Genomic DNA, 22,483 nt, shown 5'->3' on the forward strand with positions numbered 1-22,483 from the left:
GTGCTTGCACATTGTGTAGGTAGAATGTCCCTAAGGACATTCTAAAGTACATTTTTCTTGCAATAATGGCTCAAGTGCCATTCCAAAATGCACAATCTTGATATTTTATGCATTCACATGTAGATATTGGCCCTAGGGCCATCCTAAAATTCCTAATCATTGATGGTAGAATGGATCTAGGTCCAATCTTTCAAGCAAATTGTGAATGGTAGAATGGCCCTAGGTCTGTTGTAAAGCAAATTGTGCATGGTAGAATGGCCCTATGGCCATTCTCCCAATGCACATGGAGAGATTGGCCATAGGACCATTCTAAAATTCACATGTAGTTGAAATAATAGGTAGAATGGCCACTCTAGATAACATTTTTCCTGCAAGAATGGCCCAAGGGCCATTCTACCATGCACAATCTCTTTGTGCATGGTAGAATGGAGAGATCGGCCCAAGGGCTTCCTAAAATTCACCATCATGGACGATAGTATGGACCTGGGTCCAATCTTTCAAGAACATTGTATTATGCATGCATGTGTAGAGATTGGCCCTAGGGCTATTATTCCATGGACAATCTTTCAAGCATATTATGCATCGTAGAATGGACCTTTGGGCATTCTAAAGCAAATCATGGATTGTAGATTGGCCCTAGGGCCATTCTCTCTAGAGATTGGCCCAAGGAGAATTCTAAAATTTACCACGCAGTGATTGAGAAAATGGGAGTAGAGAACAAAGCCAGGACCATTTTTGCAAGTCTTAATATTTTAATATTTTATGCAAGCACATGTCGAGAGTGGCCCAAGGACCATTCTAAAATTTACCACAACAGTTGATACAAGGGAGTGGAGAATGGCCCTAGGGCCATTCTAAAGTACATTGTGCTTATAAGAATGGCCCAAGGGCCATTCTACCATGCACAATCTTGATATTTTATGCATGCACATGTAGAGATTTGCCCTAGGGCCATCCTAAAATTTTCCATCATGGATGGTAGAATGGACTTAAGTCTAATCTCTCAAGCAAGTAGAATGGCCCTAGGGCAAATCTAAAGCACATCATGTGTAAGATTGGCCATAGGACCATTCTAAAATTCACCAGCTGTTGACACAAGAGGTAGAATGGCCCTAGGGCCACTTTAGAGAACATTGTGCCTGCAAGAATGACCCAAAGGCTATTCTACCATGCATAATATCTTTGTGCATGGTAGAATGGAGAGATTGGACCAAGGGAATTCCTAAAATTCACCATCATGGATTGTACTATGGACCTAGGTCCAATCTTGCAAGAACATTGTATTATACATGCATGTGTAGAGATTGGCCCTAGGACCATTCTTCCATGGAGAATATTTCAAGCACATTGTGGATGGTAGAATGGCCCTAGGACCATTCTAAAGCACATCATGGATACGGTAGATTGGCCCTAGGGCTATTCTCACAAGAAATTAACTTGTGGTTGACAATGGGAGTGGAGAACGAGGCCAAGACCATTCTTACAAGAGACTGGCCCAAGGACCATTCAAAAATTTACCAACATTTGATACAAGGGAGTAGAGAATAGCCCTAGAGCCATACGTAATCACATTGCATATAGTAGAATGGCCCTAGGGCCATTCTAAAGTACATTATTCTTGCAAGAATGGCACAAGGGCATAGTCTTATGTTGGCCTCTTTTTCTGTGTTAGCCTCTATAGCTTTTCCAGCACCACTGTTATGGTCTTGTCTTTCCTGAATCTTTTCAAGAAGGCCTTCTTCAGTTCTTCAAATGTTTGGAAGTGCTCAAGACCATATTGTGCGTACCAAATGCGTTGTCTCAAAATACTCTATCTTTTACGGTAATGGAGCTCTAGTGGCCAGGAATAGGGTTTCGAAGGCAAAGATGTGGGCGTCTGGATCCTCCTCACTCTTGCCCTTGAATTTAGGATACTGAATAGATATCCTCCCCAGAACTGTTCGTTCTTATCCTTCCTAAGCTTCTTGCCTCCTATTTTGTGGCTCCTCAATGGTTCTTGAATCTATCTTTCTAGCTGCTTACGTGGAATCCCTTCTATCAGTATTTTTGGACATTGTAGTTGTCTTTCGTGCTCTACAGCTTCGACATGTCTGCGACAGTGTTGCATTGCTTTGTTTGAGCTACCTTCATTCTCCATGCATGCTCCATTTTGGCCTTATGAGTCTCTCTTGAACATACCTAACCCCTCTATGTGCACACTCTCTTTCCCCGGTTTATTTCAACTAGCTTCATACTCTGACTACTGTGCATGGCTGACCTAGGACTAACCTCTATCTTCTCACTCCCCTACCTGGCGTACCACTTCCCAGCGGGATTGTTAAAAGTGTCGATGTCTGGTCAAGACCCAGCACTTACGTGGATCTAGACCACCTAGTTGGGTCCGGAGGAGATGCTACTAATGCAGTTGGTGTCCAATGCAATAAGCCAACGCAATAATGTTGAGCTACCATCTACCTAAGTGCGGGCAGATTGAGCTACCATCTACCTAAGTGCGGGCAGATTGAGCATGAATGCAAGAAGAATTGGATATCCGGATTTCATAAAAACTATCACATCCAGATAGGAACGACTTAACACAAGATTGAACACAACATAGATAGAGATGAATAGATAGAAAGCAACAGTGACAGAGATGAATAGAAGGAGATGATTACATAGAAAGCAACAGTGAGACAGGGTCATATCCATTGAAAAATATCACAGTACAATGCCTTAGAAGAACCTTGCCCAGCATGAACTTCTCTCTCAAATCTCCTATGTCCGTATTTAGTACTATTCCTCTCCTCAGAGCTTGAGTAGACTCAACATGTACCACACTATCCAAATAGTAATGCTCCCACTTTTATCGTCTCAACTGGGTAGACCCAATCCACACTTACTCATCTATCTCCTTATCCATCTAGTCCCCCTTCTTTCCATTACAACCGCGAGTACTACCCATTTATTAAGAAGCTATTACAAGCTTGTTACAAAATAAGAAGACCCAATTTGTTGCACAATGGTGGTCAGTCTAGCAGCAGTGATCTAGGCAGTGGCCACAACAGGCTAGCTGGTGGCCGCCAACACATGCACATGTAAAGATTGGCCATAGGGCCATCCTAAAATTCCCTATCATGGATGTTAGAATGGACCTAGTTCCAATCTTTCAAGCAAATTGTGCATGGTAAAGTGACCCTAGGGCCATTCTAAGCACATTGTGCATGGTAGAATGGCCCTATGGCCATTCTTACCATGCACATGTAGAGATTGGTCATAGGACGATTCCAAAATTCACCCGTGTTTGCTAGCACAAGAGGTAGAATGACCCTATGGCCATTCTCACAAGCACAATGTGTAGGTGGAATGGCCCCAGCGACACTCTAGAGCATATTGTGCTTGTAAGAATAGCACAAGGCACATTCTACCATGCACAATCTCTTTGTGCATATGGTAGAATGGATAAATTTTCCCAAGGGCCTTCCTCAAATTCAGCATCATGGATGGTAGTATGGACCTAGGTCCAATCTTTCAAGAACATTGTATTATGTATGCATGTATAGAGTGCACCTAGGTCCAATTTTTCAAGCCATTCTTCACATACATATATTGGCCATAGGATGATTCTAAAATTCACCCGTTGTTGACACATAAGGTAGAATGGATCCATGGTCATTCTCAAGCACAATGTGTAGGTATAATGGCCCCAAGGCCACTCTAGAGCACATTGTGCCTATAAGAATGGCTCAAGGGGGCCATTATATCATGCACAATCTTGATATTTTATGCATGCACATGGAGATATTGGACCAAGGGCCTTCCTAAAATTCACCGTCATGGATGCTAGTATGGACATAAGTCCAATCTTTTAAGCACACTGCATTATGCATGCATGTGTAGAGATTGGCCCTAGGGCCATTCTTCCACAAACAATCTTGATGTATTTTGCATGCATATATAGAGATTGACCATAAAGAGTTGACACACAAGGGAGTAGAGAATGGCCCTAGGGCCATATTTTATGCATGAACATGTAGAGATTGGCCCTAGGACCATCCTAAAATTCCCTATCATGGATAGTACAATGGACCTAAGTCCAATCTTTCAAGCAAATTATGCATGGTAGATTGTCCCTACTAGGACGATTTTAAAGCACATTGTGCATGGTAGGATGTCCTTATACTACGGTCATTCTTGCCATGCACATGCAGAGATTGGCTATAGAACCATTCTAAAATTCACCCGTTGTTGATGCAAAAGGTAGAATGGCCCTACGACCACTCTAGAGAACATTGTGCGCCTGGAAGTCTAGACCAAAAGCCATTTTACCATGCACAATATCTTTGTGCATGGTAGAATGGAGAGATTAGCTGAAGGGCCTTCCTAAAATTCACCATAATGGATGGTAGTATGGACCTAGGTCCAATCTTTTAAGAACACTACATTATGCATGCATGTGTAGAGATTGGCCCTAGGGTCATTCTTCCATGGAAAATCTTGATGTATTTCACATGCATATGTAGAAATTGGCCATAGGAAGTTGACACAAGGGAGTAGAGAATGGCCCTAGCGACATTCCACCATGCAGAATGTGCTTGAAAGAATGGCCATATGGCCATTCTAAAGAACATCATGGATGGTAGAATGGACCTAGGTCCAATCTTTCAAGCACAGATTATGCTTGGTAGAATGGCCCTATGGCCATCCTAAAGCATATTATGGATGGTAGAATGGCCCTAGGTCCATTCTAAAGCACATCACATGAATGGTAGATTGGCCCTAGGGCCATTCTCTCAAGAGATTTGTCCAAGGACGATTCTAAAATTTACCAATGGTTGACACAATGGGACTGGAGAACGGAGCCAAGACCATGTTTTCAAGTTTTAATATTTTAATATTTTATGCAAGCACACGTAGAGATTGGCCCAAGGACCGTTCTAAAATTTACCATCAGTTGATACAAGGGAGTGGAGAATGGCCCTAGGGCCATTATCTAGCACATTATGTGGATAGAATAGCCCTAGGGTCATTCTAAAGTACATTGTGCTTACACGAATGGCCTAAGGGCCATTCTACTGTGCACAATATTGATATTTTATGCATGCACATGTAGACATCGGCCCTAGGGACATACTAAAATTCCCCATCATGGATGGTAGAATGGACCTAGGACCAATCTTTCAGGCAAATTGTGAATGGTAGAATGGCCCTAGGGCCATTCTAAAGCACAATGTGCATGGTAGAATGGCCCTATGGCCATTCTTGCTAGGCGCATGCAAAGATTAGCCATAGGACCATTCTAAATTCACCCATTGTTGACCCAAGAGAAAGAATGGCCCTAGATAACATTGTGCCTGAAAGAATGGCCCAAGGGCCATTCTACCATGCACAATCTCTTTGTGCATGGTAGAATGGAGATATTGGCCCAAGGGCCTTCCTAAAATTTACCATCATGGATGGTACTATGGACCTAGGTCCAATATTTCAAGAAACCTCTATTATGCATGCATGTATAGCGATTGGCTCTAGGGCCATTCTTTCATGAACAATCTTGATGTATTTTTCATGCAGATGTACAAATTGGCCATAGGGAGTTGACGCAAGGGAGTAGATAATGGCCCTAGGGCCATTCCACCATGCGTAATGTGCTTAAAAGAATTTTCCTATGGCCATTCTAAAAAACATCATTGATGGTAGAATGGACCTAGGTCCAATCTTTCAAGCACATTTTGCATGGTAGAATGACCCCATGGCCATACTAAAGCACATTGTGGATTGTAGAGTGGCCCTAGGGCCATTCTAAAGAACATCATGGATTGTAGATTAGCCCTAGGGACATTCTCTCAAGAGGTTAGCCCGAGGTCAATTTTAAAATTTACCAGTGGTTGTTGACACAATGGGAGTGGAGACCAAAGCAAGGACCATTCTTGCGAGTCCTAATATTTTTATATTTTATCCAAGAACATGCAGAGATTGGCCCAAGGAATATTCTAAAATTTACCAACAATTGATATACAAGGAAGTGGAGAATGCCCCTAGGGCCATTCTAAAGCACATTGTGCAAGTAGAATGGCCCCAAGGCCATTCTAAAGTACATTGTGCTTGCAATAATGGCCCATGGTCCATTCTACCATGCACAATCTTGATATTTTATGCACATTTAGAGCTTGGAAATCTTGCACATGCAGAGATTAGCCCTAAATTTCCCCATCTTTCAAGCAAATTATGAATGGTAGAATGGCTCTGCTGCCATTCTAAAGCACATTGCACATGGTAGAATGGTGCTGTGACAATTCTTGCCACAGACATGCAGAGATTAGCCATAGGACCAGTCTATAATTCACCCGTTGATACAAGAGGTAGAATGTCCCTAGGGCCACTCTAGAAAACATTGTGCCTGAAAGAATGGCCCAAGGACCATTCTACCATGCACAATGGAGATATTAGCCAAGGGGCCTTCCTAAAATTCGTCATCATGGATGGTAGTATGGGCCTAGGTCTAATCTTTCAAGAATAATGTATTATGCATGCATGTGTAGAGATTGGCGCTGGAAATTCAAAATTCAAATCTTGGGGGAATTAAAATTTTATCGTGGAATTAAAATTTACAAGGCTGTTAAAATTTTACCAAGAAAATTCAAAATTCAAATTGTGCATGGTAGCTTGGCCCTAGGACCAATCTACCAACAAAGATGATGTTACTTTGTTAATGGTAGCTTGGCCTTAGGACCAATCTACTAGAGCAAAAATGATGTAGATTGGCCTTAGGACCAATCTACTAGAGCAAAGATGATGTAGATTTGTTCATGATAGCTTGGCCCTAGGGCCACGCTAAATTCTCTTGTGTGTGGTAGGTTGATGCAATTTTTCGGTCATGGAGACCCAAAAAACCTGTAAAAAACCAGCGCCATATACAAGAATCAAGTACCAATTAAGGAAGCCAAAAATACACAAGACAACTTCCATCTCACTATCATGCACGATCCAAATGGGGATGAACTTGACGGTGGCCCCATTGAGAAGTAGTAGAATTGTGACTCAATTTTGTGGTGCTATAGTTATGCTTTTTATATCTTTTAATACGAACCATCGTTTGTGCCTATGATGTTCTTTTGTCTTGACAGTGTTAAGATTTGGTTGTTTTACATTTTTTCAATGTTGAATCTAATTGATACAGGTCTATGCGAGAGACAAACACCACTTCTTTATTACAGTGTTTTTCAACACCACCTTCCTACATGATCTATCAATCACCTTACAAATATGGATCTATATACCTATGTATGTTTTCCGACATTAAGTGGGAAATTACCAAATTATATGAAACCTCTCAATTTTGAAATTCCCAAAATGCGAGATTTTTTCCATATTATCTAATATCGTATTTATGCATAAGCTTAAAGCCTAATGCATTAAGCCATATGCATAAGACTTGTACATTAATCTTAAAGCATTAAGCCTAATGCATAGTCTTAATGCATTAAGCATAATACATAAGCTTAATGCATATAGCCTATGCATAAGCTTAAAGCCTTTGCATAGTCTTAATGGATTAATATAATGCATAATCTTAAAGCATTAAACATAATGCATAAGCCTAAAGATTAAAGCCTAACACATATTCTTAATGCATTAAGCCTGTGCATAAGCGTAAAGCTTAAAGCCTAATGTATAGTCTTAAAGCCTAAATCCTATGCATAAGCTTAAAGCTTAAAGCCCATGCATAAAGCTTAATAAAGTCTTATGCATAAACCTTAAAGCTTAGATCCTTTGCATAAAGCTTTATGCATAAGCCCATGCATAAAGCTTAATAAACGCTTATGCATAAATCTTATGTATAAGCCTTTGCTTATTAAAGCATGCATGCATAAGCTTCAAACAAGAATGTACTAAAGAAAAAGAAATCCCCAACACCCGGAGGTGCTATATGAAAACATGAATGAATGAAAGGTGCTTACCTCTAATGCTTGCAAGAAGGCATCGTTGCTTGAGAGAGCTTCAAGTAGCCAAAGAATGAATTCTTTTAACCTAGCCACAAGAGAAGAGATTAGTAAGGACTTATTTTGTTAAGCATGCATTCAATCCAATAGATTTAAAAAAAACATGCATAGAGTAATGGAAAACCTTACCATGCTTTGGAAGGAGAGGATTGCTTGTGAGGCTTGTGGGGAGAGGCCTTTTCCTTTTTGTGAGCAGAGGAGAGGCTTAGTGAAGAGGGATTTTGTCTTGCAAAGAGGAGAGGGCTTATGCTTGTGAAAAGAGGAGAGGAGAAGAAGAAAGCCTGTGGGAAGGGCAAGGAGAAGGGCAAGGGCAAGGGCAAGGACAAGGGCATCATAGCAAGGAGAAGGGGGGCAAGGGAGTAGGATACCATGGCTAGGGCTTGTAGAGCAACAGTAAGAATCAAGCTACAACCTCCTTGAAAGGAGAAGATGAGATATGTAGCGGCACCACACACGAGATTTGAAATCCTAAAATTAAATAGCCACATACCATGTACACACACTCTCTCACTACTCTCTCTCATCCTTGCGCGGCTATGAACTTGCTCTTTATTCGTGGACTTAAAACATTGTTGTCGTGAGACATGTGAGCAACCACTCAACATTTTATCTCACTCTTCCTATGTCATTCACCTTCCTAAATCATGTGTTTAAGGAGTAACAAGATGCTCAAATAGTATTTATTATTTTTAAAAATGATGCCAAATAAATGCACGCAAGGACCATTGTGGAAAATGTTATATGCATTGGTGATATTGCAATGATGTCCATGATATAGATATCAATGATGTGGCTTGATATTGAAGCCTTGAATCTAGGCTATCTGCACAAAAGAGCCATGTGAAGGGTCAATTCTCTTATAGTGTGTTCACCTTCAAAATTTCAAGATAATTTCAAGATCCACCAGGTCACCTTCTATATATCCGATATATTAACTAGTGAAGAAATTTTTGTTTCGATTGTGTAACATCTATATTGGACTTTTTATCAATTGATTCAACCTCTTATCTTTTCATAACTAGTACTATTTGAGCTCTAGTTGAGATAGATATGAATTGTATCTTTTATTCAAGATCACATGTTTATTTGTATCAATCCACATTCTCTCTTAGTAACAAATGCCGAATGAATGAAGTTTCTTTCAAAGATAAGGGCATCTTTTCAGAATTGCTTATGTATACCTTTCAATGCCAAGCTAATCTAAGAATAAATGCTCCACATTTTACAAGATTTAACACCTGCCAATTATGAAGATTTACATTAAAATCTCTTAGCACTTCATGCATGTGAAACATCATTAAAGCTTATGGCATGGGGAATTGGGGTTATTTCAAAGCAAGGTTCCCTTGTTGAAAATTGGTATCATTATATAGATGGCATGCATGGAGATAGGAATATGCACACACAAGTCTGTGAGAGTTATTGCTCTTCGGATAAATCTTGTTCTTTCTGTTTGCACTTGTATTGGTCGTATGCATTCAACCGCTGTTGGAGCTGAGAGTTCTTGGCCTTTACAGCAAGGAGCTCACGGCTGACATTCTCAACACTCTCTCGAAGGTCAGATATTCTGTGTAAAAGGCCGAGCTGGGCCTCCGAGAAGGAGATGGAAGAGCGGATGGGCATGGACGCGTTCGAGTCTATGCTATGGATAAGGTTGAGGATGTGGTGTTGTTGCATGCTGGATCGTTGCAGAAGCTCCTCTAGGCGAGCGATGATGGTGGGCGCATCAATTCCTGCACCTTGAGAAGCTTGATGAGAAAGCAAGGAGGGTGGCGGAGATGATGAAGATGGAGAGGAAGAAGCAGTAGCAGAGCGATTCTCCGTGTTGGGCAGCTTTGCAAGGGACAAGTCATCTTTGCTTCTCTGTGCGGCGCCCTCAGCCCTAATCACTCTACACAGTTGCAAGCTCCTGTGCCGAGCCAGTCTTGCTGGGGCAAACACGGGCTTCATGGCGCTATCATGCTCTGGTGATGGAGAGGAAGAAACAATAGGAGAGAGGTTCAGGGACAAGTCATCTTTGCTTCTCTCTGCGGCGCGCTCAGCCCTAATCACTCTACACAGTTGGAAGGTCCTGTGCCGAGCCAGTCTTGCAGGGGCAAACACAGGCTTCATGGCGCTATCCTGCTCTGGTGATGGAGATGGAGATGGAGATGGAGAGGGAGAAACAATAGCAGAGAAGTTCTCCGTTGCAAGGGACAAGTCATCTTTGCTTCTCTCTGCGGCGCCCTCAGCCCTAATCGCTCTACGCAGTTGCAAACTCCTGTGCCGAGCCAGCCTTGCAGGCGCAAACACAGGCTCCATGGCGCTATCATGCTCCTGTGCTTGCTCAAGCTTCTTCTCCATAGCCCACCAGTCTCTACAGATACTCTCACGATCCTAAAATAAGTGAACGGCGCAGCCCAAGCTACCTCTCGTTTATAAAGAAGGCCATGCGATGAAGCACACGAGACGACGCGGTTTTTAGCATTAATAGCCATAAAAAAGTAGGCCCTTTGTCAAGGCCCAACCCTAAGGTGTGCCTCACGTTTGAATGTGACTACCTTAAAAAGCATCTAGTTGGAGACTTTTTGTTGGGAGGTAGGTCCAAGTAGTTGCTCTCACACAAGTCATAAAGTTGGGAGAGCCTCAAACCCACAAGTCATAAAGTTCACAGACCACTACATATAATTGTTGTCCCCATCATATCCCACTAGAACACAGACCACCACTCCATCAAATCAAATTGAATCACTTCAAATAATAGAATTGTTTACTTATGCCCCTTATTATTGTTAATTCAAAAGATGGGGTGCCTTGGAAATAAAAAAAGTTAGTGTTCTTATGTCTCATCAAATCATAGAACTCCTGTGCAATTTGCATCTCCATAGATCAAGGGGCTAAGGACTATGTTTAAATATTTTTTCGTCTTCATCTTTTACTTACTTTGTACATTACTAGGTTTTTGTCATGGTGGCACTTTCATCCCTTACCGTGCTGTTCATGCATTGACTTTATTGCTTGTCATAATCCATGGCATTTTCCTTTTTTTTAAAAGGTTTATCTACCAGAGTTCGAGCTTTTCATGTCACCTTCATGCCACAATTGATGCCTTCCTTGTTGCCTTTTCTAGACCTTACTCGCAATTTCTATGCACAATTTGTATGTTTATCAAAACATACAAATTTGATCTTCTCACAAGGTTGAAATAAAAGTCAAATTTTGTTTAAAAATGCTTAATAAATAAGTGTCAAGGAGAAGGTATGACACTACAAAATCAAATCTATAATATAAGCATGGCAACCTTCCTTACTGTCTTTTCTAAACCTTACTACTACACGTGTTCAAATTTTGTACACAATTTTCATTGTTTGTCAAAATATACTTGTAAATTTGATCTTCTCACAAGTTTGGAATAAAAGTCAAATTTTGTTATACAAATGCTTAATAAATAAGTGTCAAGGAGAAGGTATGACACTACAAAATTAAATCTATAATATAAGCATGGCAACCTTCCTTAGTGCCTTTTCTAGACCTTACTACTACACATATTCAAATTTCGGTGCACAATTTGCATTACCCATTATTTATTAAAATATACAATTTTATCTTCTCACAAGGTTGAAATAAAAGTCAAATTTTATTATACAAATGCTTAATAAATAAGTGTCAAGGCTTTCAAGGTATGAAACTACAAACTCCAGTCTATAATATAAGCATGGAAACACTATTTGACAAAATAAAGAAGTACATTTTAATAGTAACAATGGAAACATTATTTTACAAAATATAGAAGTACATTTTAATACTAACAATTCTATGGTCATAATTTTATTTGGAAACCTTTGAAAACATCATGGGTCCAAATTCTATCACCACATGACCCCACTCCCCAATGCTAAGCTACGAATCTCCTACATTCATAGTAGACTAGAACTCAAAGAATAATAAATATAAGTATTCTTATTTTGTATTGACTAACATGATCTTTATTTTTAAAACATTAGGTACATACATTCGTGGACCACTTTATCTTCATACCTTATATGTTAAAAATTACACTTGACAACATGCATGCTTTTAAAACTTAAATGTGGTTTAATGTTTATATGCAAGTAACGTAGCTTGGATCCTATAAGTTTATGTCATTAACATAAGCGTTTCCAAAAAAATAACATTGACACAAGCACTTCCAAATCGCGTCTCAAATAGTATTATAATTAGCTAAGACACAAAGAATTAGTTGTATATCCTTGGAGTCCATCAAGTGTGTTGTAGCTTCATTGAAAATGTAAGAGGTCAATTTTTAAATGGTGAAAACCTCTTAGAAGAGCTTCAAATTTGAGAAATTTTCTTGAGGTATACTTACGAAATAGGCAAAATCCTCTTAGAGAAGCTTCAATTTTGAGAAATTATCTTGAAATATAATTACAAAATAGGTGTTTCTTGGAGAAATTTCAACAAAATGGTAAGTTTTCAATGAAAAGATGGTCATTTCTATTGTTCTAAGGTTCATGGGGATAGGGAATTCGATAAAGATGACTATAAGTATGTGATATGTATGATTTTTGAATGGCCCTTCTTAGAAGAGTTTTGATTTAAGAAAATAGAATATAACACTATTTGTTTCACAAAAAAAAAAGAGTAGGTTTCTTTAAACTTTACATTTTGTAAGAGTGAAGCCACTTAGAAACAATTGTCGAGTTTTGATTACTTCATGTCTTCTCATTGTTGGTATAAAAACTAAAGGCTAATGCATAGTGTCTTAACTTAATTTACTATGCATAGGTTTGATTGCTTCACATCTTCTTATTTGTATAAAATCTACAAGGCTACTTTTGCATGCATAGTGAATTAAGTTGATTTCTTCTTTATAATTTTCAAATTTTACAATGTCTGTGAAGATATATTCTAAAACATAATAAAGGGTGAATAATCAATTGATTTACTTATTGGGAAACATCTTTAATAAAGGTATAACTACTTTATCTTTTTTCTCTTAGAATATTTTATATGCAAAATGGTATACAACATGATCAAGATGCCTTATTAAGATCTTGACTCATAATTTTGTCACAATTGGGGTAGCTTTTAGTGGTGCCTAGTAAAGTGAAAATTTTAAATGCACTCTTATAATTAGAAAAGTGAAAGATATGAAGGTTGATACTCTTGAATCATTGTTTGTTGCATTTTTGGAAACCAAACCGAATAATTCTTTGATATGATAAAATAATCTAAAGAAAAATATTTTTTTTGCATAATACTACTAAAACTTTTATCAAACTTGATAGATATGTACCTTCTTCTTTGCTAATTTATTTTGAAGAAGATCATGGCCTTTTCCTCCTCCTCCTTTTCTTTCACTTGCACTAGTTAAACCATAAAACGTGTTGTTATGAGAGAAGAATAAACTAGAGGAGGCAAGGAGAAAAGTACTGTTGATGGGGAAATATGGCTTCTTATTCCCTCATGCAACCTACTGAGAATCACGGTTATGCACGCATCATACACTAGATAAATACAGATCTAACACAGAGACAAACGTAGCACACAGATCACTAAAAACTACTAGACTTACCGCTTAATAAATAGTGCAAGAGCACAATAACTTAATAGATGACTCTAATGACCATAACATATGAAGCGTAAATGAATACATAAATACGTAACAAGAAGACAAATGTACAAGAGAGAGAGAGAGAACAAAAAGAGTGGTCTTGCTTATATCAACCCAAAAAGGAAAACGATACAATTGGCAGCCAGCCCTTACAATGCTCAAAATCCATCCTTTTATACTACCTGCTTACAATCTTCATGAGTATTGACGTGATAAAATGCACCGACTGGGTATTAAGGAAGCGTTGTTTCTTGCAATCAAGTAGGCAGGCCCTGATAGTTGACGATGCTGACATGTGAGTGTCCAGCTGCTTGCTACTGGCGCTGGCCCGCGGCTTGTTTGGCCCGCGGCTTAGGCTAGCCTCCTACGGCTAACACTTGGCACAACCGGTGGGTCAGATTCCCAATCCGACGACTTGAACCCACAAGGTTGTCATCTTTTGGAATGTTAGATGTCTTTTAGCTTCTGGGTGAGTTCTGATATCAGCTAGTGGAGGCGCTGCTGACCTCTGGTTTGGCGCTTTTAGTGGCCAAATCTTGAATGTTGTGTGGTAGAAGGCACATCTTGGTTCTTTATGTGGAAGAGTGAATCCGAAAGGCAGAGGATGATGAATGCCTTCCACGATATGAATTCCGAGGATTGATTCCAGAAGTAGACTTCCAGAAGAAAAATTTTGAGGTATTACTTACTTCTTCCCAGCGTCCTTACCTTGAGTTCCTTGATGTGAGCGAGGATCTTGGCAGTGTCGTGCTTGTCGATTTGCTGTTGCTCTTTGTAGGGCATTATCATGGTGATTAGCCATTCATGCAGGTGATCATAATTCTTCTAGAGAGCTGTGGAATAATCCTTCAACACGTTCAACAGTTGCAGCCTTCCTATGTTGATAGTTGTCTCGGATTTAGCACTGCCAGGTTTTGTCGAGGTATCAGCTCTTCCGTTGCTTTTTCCGCTTTCCTACCTTCACCACTTACCCCCACATGCTCGCAACATTTGGTCAGCATCAGAGCATGTTTGAATTAGCAATTAGTGCCTAGTGCAAATGTTTCAAGTCTCTTAGTGCTTGAGAGACCATATAAAATCTTACTCTTCCCCATGCCATCATACCCAAATGTGCTCTGAATGTTGACCAAACTTTGCAAGCATGTGGGGGGGACCTACCCCCACGTGCTCCCAAAGTTTGGCCAAAATCAAGGCATGTTTGGATTGCAAATTTTTCAAGTCTTTCTCTCTGAGAGGCCATGGAAAATCCTGCTCTTCTCCATGCCATCGTACCCAAACATGCTCCCATGGTGGTGACCAAAATTTGCAAGCATGTGGGGGGGACCCACCCCCACATGCTCGCCAAGTTTGGTCAGCATTGGAGTATGTATGGATTAGCAATTCGCACCCAACGAATTTTGCAAGTCTCTTAGTGCTAGAGAGGCCATGGAAAATCCCACTCTTCCCCATGCCATTGCACCCAAACATGCTCCGATACTAACCAAACTTTGTGAGCATGTGAGGGAGACCCACCCCCACGTGCTCGCAAAGTTTGGTCAGCATCATAGCATGTTTAGTTTAGCAATTAGCACCCAGTGCGTATTTTGTGAGTCTCTAAGTGCTCAAGAGGGCATGGAAAATCCCGCTCTTCTCCATGCCATCGTACCCAAACATGCTCCTATGGTGACCAAACTTTATGAGCATGTGGGGGAAACCCACCCCCACATGCTCACAAAGTTTGGGCAATATCAGAGCATGTCTAGATTAGCAATTAGCACTCAGTGCAGATTTTTCAGTCTCTTAGTGCTCAAAAGGCCATGGAAAATCTCACTCTTCCCCATGCCATCGTACCCAAACATGCTCTAATGTTGACTAAACTTTTCATGTGGGGGGGATCCACCCCCACGTGCTCGCAAAGTTTAGTCAGCATCGGAGCATGTTTGGATTAGCAATTAGCGCCCAGTGCTGATTTTTCAAGTCTCTTAGTGCTTGAGAGGCCATGGAAAATCCCTCTCTTCCGCATGCCATTGTACCCAAACATTCTCCGAATGCTGACCAAACTTTGCGAGCATGTGGGGGGACCCACCCCCACGTGCTCTCGCAAAAGTTTGGCAGTATCAGAGCATGTTTGGATTAGCAATTAGTGCCCACTGTGGATTTTTCAAGTGTCTTAGTGCTCAAGATCTCATGGAAAATCCCACTCTTCTCCATGCCATCGTACCCAAACATGTTCCGATGGTGACCAACCGTTGCAAACATGGGGAGGGACCCAACCCCACATACTCGCAATGTTTCGTCAGTATTGAAGCATGTTTGGTGCCCAATGTGGATTTTTCAAGTCTCTTAGTGCTCAAGAGGCCATGAGAAATCTCGCTCTTCTCCATTCCAAACTTTGCACATGTGGGGGGGACACACCTCCACATGCTCGCAGAGTTTGGTAAGCATCGGAGCATGTTTGGATTAGCAATTAGCACCGAGTGTGGATTTTTCAAGTCTCTTAGTGCTTGAGAGGCCATGGAAACCCCCCTTTTTCCCCATGCCATCGTACCCAAACATACTGCGATGGTGACCAGACTTTGCGAGTATGTGGGGGGGGACCTGACACCATGTGCTCGCAAAGTTTGGTCATTAAAATCGGAGCATGTTTGGATTAGTAATTAGCGCCCACCTACTAAATTTTCAAGTCTCTTAGTACTGGAGAGGCCAATTGAAAATCTCGCTCTTCCCCATGCCATTGTACCCAAACATGCTCCAATGGTGACCAAAGTTTTCAAGCATGTGGGGGAGACCCACCCCAACATGCAAAGGCTGGTTAGCATCAGAGCATGTTTGGATTAGTAATTAGCTCCCCGTGTGAATTTTTCAAGTCTTTTAGCGCTCAAGAGGCCATGGAAAATCTCACTTCTCCCCATGCCATCGTGCTGAAACATGCTCCGATGCTAACCAAACTTTGCGAGCATGTGGGGGGACCCACCCCCACATGCTTGCAAAGTTTGGTCAGCATGGGTCCCCCCACATGCTCGTAAAGTTTGGTCAGCGGAGCATGTTTAGATTAGCAAATAGCAACTAGTGTGATTTTTTCAAGTCTTTTAGTGCTCAAGAGGCCATGGAAAATTCCGCTCTTCCCCAGGCCATCGTATCCAAACATGCTTCAATACTGACCAAACTTTGCGAGCATGTGGCGGGACTAACCCCCACATGGTCAAAAATTTTGGTGAGCATCGGAGCATGTTTAGATTAGCAATTAGCATCCAGTGTGGATTTTTCAAGTTTATTAAGCCATGGAAAATCCTGCTCTTCCCTATGCCATCGTACACAAACATGCTCCGTTGCTGACTAAACTTTGGGAGAACGTGTCATGTGAGATCCCTGTTCCCACCGCACAACGGATTCGGGGTGCTAGCAGCGGAAGTAGCACTTCTTACGTGGGGCAGGGTCCCACACTCGGTGCCTCGTCCACGGATATCCGGACAAGAGACTAATCCGTCGGTTTTTCCAAAACCAAACCCGAAAAAACTTCCTTCATCCGGAAAGCACGGACGATTCCACCAGGATAACTTTTTACTCTAACGTAGCCAAGACGATTACTGATCAAACTAATCCGACTGCACCTACAAAGGTACTCGATCAGATCAAGGAAGAAACTTGCACTTGGATCATTGGGATCAACGCTTTTTTCCCCATCAAGAGGCACAGCTGTTGATTCTTATCCATAGAACAATTACTATCCGGGATTTACTTCATCTATCGTAATAACAGAAATTGAGTCTCGATTTACAGATCCATCAGTCCAGCCTAACCCCATCCGATCCCATGGGTTAGCCAACCGCCCAACCACTGTAGTGATGGGATCCAATTAGGAATTTGGTTAGGTTTTGTCCCGGGTACCAAGGAAAAGAGTTCCAAGGCCCCCTAGCCGGAAGTTCATGCAAACATAAAACTAGCCACATCACTTTCACCCAATATGAAATTGCCTTTTTCTTAGCATCAGCTAACTTTAAAACAATCCTTTAATGAAACCATAGTACCACTGATCACAATCTTCCAATTTATCCGGTTGATTCTTAATTTCCCATCATCCCTTCATCAGAGTATCTATGGCATCATTGGCAACTAGAACGCTCACCACCTGTCCACTCAGGGGCCTTTTCAATAGTTCCTAGCCCATAATACTCGGCAATATAATCACTTATAAAAATCAAGATGGACTCTCGTTGAAGATCAGCAAGATCAACCAACAGATCCATAAAAGAGCCATGAACTCATCCATTGAAGACCAGCAAGGTCAATCAACCAGATCCATGCCCGATTTCAGAAAACAACTCTTACTCCTTGTTCCAATATCTTCCTCGACGCACGCGTGGGTATCCTAGGCGACCCAGAGCCCGAGCACCGTATGGTCAGCACCCTCTAGGATCCTTCGCAGGTGACCTAGTGCTTCACTCATAGGCCGCTTCCTTGGTCTCTCATCCACCGTACCGGAAGCTCACCATTTTAATCGAACCGAGGCTGGTCAAGACCTCGGCCGACTTTGCTACGCGAGACGTCCTCCATTGACTCTCCGTCAGCAGTTACAACTTTATCAGTTAGGTCTCCACGACCTTAATCACAAGACGGTCAAAATGCTTTCCCAGCATTCTTGACATAAAACAGCCATTTACAAACAGCATTTACAAACAGTTTACAAATACAGTTTCTATATTAACTCTCATTTTTCCACATTATCCCTCATTAATCCACATTACTTATTCCACATTCCATTTATATGTGTACTCATCCAATCACATCATTTTCCATCTCTTCACTTCAGATTCCTTCATATCACATATCATATATTCACATACATATCCACATCCATACATCCACATCCACATCCACATTCACATCCATACATCCACATCTACATGCTTACCTCCATTTTCACATCCTCATTTATACATCCACATCCCATATCCACATTCATACATACACATCCATATCCACATCCATACATCCACATCCACATACATACATCCATTATCACGTCCTCATTCATACATCCACATCCACATACATACATATATCCACATCCACATACATACATACATCCACATCCACATTCCCACATTCACATCTATACATCCACATCTACATCCACATACATACATACATCCACATCCACATTCCACATTCACATCTATACATCCACATTCACATACATCCACATCCACATTCCCATTCACATCTATACATCCACATCTACATCCACATCCACATCCACATTCCACATTCACATCTATACATCCACATCTACATCCACATATATACATACATCCACATCCACATTCCACATTCACATCTATACATCCACATCTACATCCACATTCACATACATCCACATCCACATTCCCATTCACATCTATACATCCACATCTACATCCACATACATACATACATCCACATCCACATTCCACATTCACATCTATGCATATACATCTTCATGCATACATCCATTTTCACATTCATACATCCACACTCCCATCTCCACATCCACATACATACATCCATTTCCACATTCCCATTCATATAACCCCATATGCCTTCACATCTAATCTTTTACATCACATCCATTCTCGCCCTATCACAACCCATATACATCTTATCCTATTACATACACTTCTTACCTCATCCCATGCACATCTTATCACATCTTAATTCATCTTATCACCTCCTGACTTATTTCATAAGCATCTTATCACCTCTTATCACATCTTATACACCTCTTATCACATCCTATCACATCTCATATCTATTTATAGAATACAAGAGAATTCTTATATTTGATATAAGATTTCTTTATACATTTATTTATGCATAAATTCTATTTAAGGAGATTAATACTTTCGAAGTAAAAATCAATCTTTTATGCATCTTCCTATGCATAAATTCATTTTAAATGAAAATGACACTTTTGAATTAATTTCAATCTTTTATGCATTTTCCTATGCATAAATTCAATTTAGATGAGAATGACACTTTTGAATTAAAAATCAATCTTTTATGCATCTTCTTATGCATAAATTCAATTTGGTAGGAATTACACTTTTAGAATAAAAGAATTTCTCTTATGCATCTAAGTTATGCATAAAATCCATTTATGATGAAAAATCACACTTTTAGTATAAAAAGAATATCTTTTATGCATACCTCTATGCATGAAATCCAATATGATAAAAGTAACACTTTTACAATAAAATAATCAACTTTTATGCATACCTCTATGCATGAAATTTAAATATGATAAGAGTAGCACTTTTATAATAAAATAATCATCTTTTATGCATACCTCTATGCATGAAATTTAAATATGATAAAAGTAACACTTTTATATTAAAATAATAATCTTTTATGCATACCTCTATGCATGAAATCTAATTATGATAAAAGTAACACTTTTATGTTAAAATAATAATCTTTTATGCATACCTCTATGCATGAAAATCAATTATGCATAATATAAAAATCAATTTCTCTAGGATTACAATGAATATCTTTCAATTAATCTAGGATGATAATTCCTAGAATATGGAAGGAAGTCCTCTTTTCATGCTTTGAATGAAATTATTTTATGCGTAATTTTTATAAAAATTTTGCCATAGCTCCGCTGCTATGACTGATAAATCTCAATTTTTCTAAGGGATAAAGCTTATCATTAAGAAAATAATTAGAATGATCCCTAATTAGATCATTAATCCATAATGGATTGAATCATCAATATTCATAAAATACATAAACTAAAAGCATAGAAAAAAGCCATTAATTTGGCCTTAAGCATAGATTAATCTTGGATTAAGGAAAAGCTTTATGAAAAGCTTCATTTGGATTGAGAATGGGTCATGAGTATGACCATTTCTTGAGTGAGAAAGAGAAATTACATAAAAACCATTTGAATTAAGCATAAATGGAAATTTATGTAATTCTTAACTATCATTAATCAATTAACTTCAATAGCATTCATCAAATTATGTAACTCTTCACTACCATTCATCAATTAACTTCAATAGCATTCAAAAACCATTCCAATTAAGCTTCTCAAGCTTGAGAGGGGTTGAGAAGAGAGAAGCATTGAGAAATTATAGAAAAGATCAAAATTCTCCATTTACCTTACAAATTGCTTGATTCTTTGTTCACGGTAGAGGCCCCCAACCAATCAATTGGTTAAGTATGTTGATGGAGCCACTAATGGGGATTAAAGAAAGAGGAAAGCTCCAATTTCTTCAATTTGGAGAGAATTTTAGAGAATAGTAGAAATTAGCATTATTTCAGCATAACTCTAGTATAGTAAAATTCTTCTATTTTTTTCAAAGGACTCATGTTCTATTTATAGGAGAGGGAAGCTCTAACCAAAGCTAACTGAATTCTAGAATTTTCTAAATTCAGTTTGGTTGAATTTGGACTAGATTTGGACCTAGTTTGGTTACTTTTTGGTTCAGTTTGGTTCCATTTTGATTTGGTTTGGTTCAAGAGGGAGGAGAGATAAAAATATCACATTATTTTTGAGTTTAAAACTCATTCAAGCATGTGAAATATGCACCTCCTTTAAAGAACTCCCCTTCCTTACATATGTGTCAAAATGGAATCATTATACCCAAAATATCTCATATTTTTAATATTGCTCATAGTTTTTTACTAATAAACCTTGTACATTTTCAACTCTTCATCTTATGTGAGCATTTACTCATTTTTGGATACCCAAAATATCTCATATTTTTAATATTGCTCATAGTTTTTTACTAATAAACCTTGTACATTTTCAACTCTTCATCTTATGTGAGCATTAACTCATTTTTGGATACCCAAAATATCTCATATTTTTAATATTGCTCATAGTTTTTTACTAATAAACCTTGTACATTTATCTTATGTGAGCATTTACTCATTTTTGGGTATCTACTTTTACAAATTGGATTTATCTCCTCCCTACACATGGATTGATGCTATTGGCCCATAGGAACCTTAATTGGACCATAATCTAAAAATTTTTGAAAATCTAGACCCTTAGACTAAGGTCCTTTATACCCATTTCCAATTAATTCCAATTGCACATTGGAAAGTTCTTTTTGAATTTCTATTTCAGGGGAACTTATTTTAATAAGATGAGATAATTTTCTATCCAAAATTATTACAAATCTGAATATTCTCTCTCTAAAATATTTTTCTCTCTCTAGGTTAAAATAGTTAGAAACAAGGTCTTTTATATTTCTGAAGAGGGATTGATTACAGGGGAAGATGCTGGACATTTTGAGAGGCTGGGGAGGAATCTTACATTCTCTCCCACTTGAAAAACGCGAGATGCCCTCATCTCGCAAACTGGGGGTAATTTCACAAGATGCACAAATATGAGACTGAGAGAAAATTTTTAATTAAGATTAACCACCAAGAAAAGACTCAAAGAGAGCAAGACTCAAGACAAGAACAAAGATTTTAACTTTATTCATTCTTGGAACATATACAATAAAGATAGAAGAACTCTTTACACTTCCATAAGTCCGTCCATCATATGGTCACAAAAGCAACACTCACAAGCTGCACACGTATAAGGTAATTTATCTATGGGAATAATTGTGTTGGTTATTGCCGTACCTATCTCAGTGGTATGAGGTGATCTAACAAAAGGGACCTCTGAGAGGCAAGCCAAAAACAGGGTAAAGGCATATCTTCTGATGAGGAAGAAAACACGCCAGTAAGAAGACCCACTCAGAAAACCCAAGATGTCTTGATCTCATGACGCAGTAGTATCGGGGACCCAAACCCAAGGCTTCAATAACCATGGCCAAGCGGACATTGTTATGAAAGTGCTGCTGACCCCAAGGTGTTACCCTAGTTATGTCTTGATAGGTCTGCCATTTGGTCTGAGCTACAGACGTTTCTAAGTGAGGAAAAAGTGAGCGCTCAT

General features: G+C 39.4%; 1 protein-coding gene across 1 annotated transcript; it reads right to left on the reverse strand.

Annotated features, from left to right (window-relative positions):
- Positions 1-9,262: 9,262 nt before the first annotated feature.
- LOC147614198 (uncharacterized) lies at positions 9,263-10,343 on the reverse strand. The gene has a single exon (XM_086780423.1). It carries the CDS (start codon positions 10,317-10,319, stop codon positions 9,396-9,398), a length of 924 nt encoding a protein of 307 aa, XP_086636549.1. The 5' UTR covers positions 10,320-10,343; the 3' UTR covers positions 9,263-9,395.
- Between the last annotated feature and the right edge of the window lie 12,140 nt (positions 10,344-22,483).

This window comes from Cibotium barometz, chromosome 42 (genome assembly GCF_041138505.1).
Source record: "Cibotium barometz isolate CiBa-2024 chromosome 42, ASM4113850v1, whole genome shotgun sequence".
Classification (NCBI taxonomy): Eukaryota; Viridiplantae; Streptophyta; class Polypodiopsida; order Cyatheales; family Cibotiaceae; genus Cibotium; species Cibotium barometz.

What these genes read in the sequence shown, in the direction of transcription:
- LOC147614198 (XM_086780423.1), bottom strand. Translation starts at nt 10,319, where the DNA reads ATGGAGAAGAAGCTTGAGCAAGCACAGGAGCATGATAGCGCCATGGAG.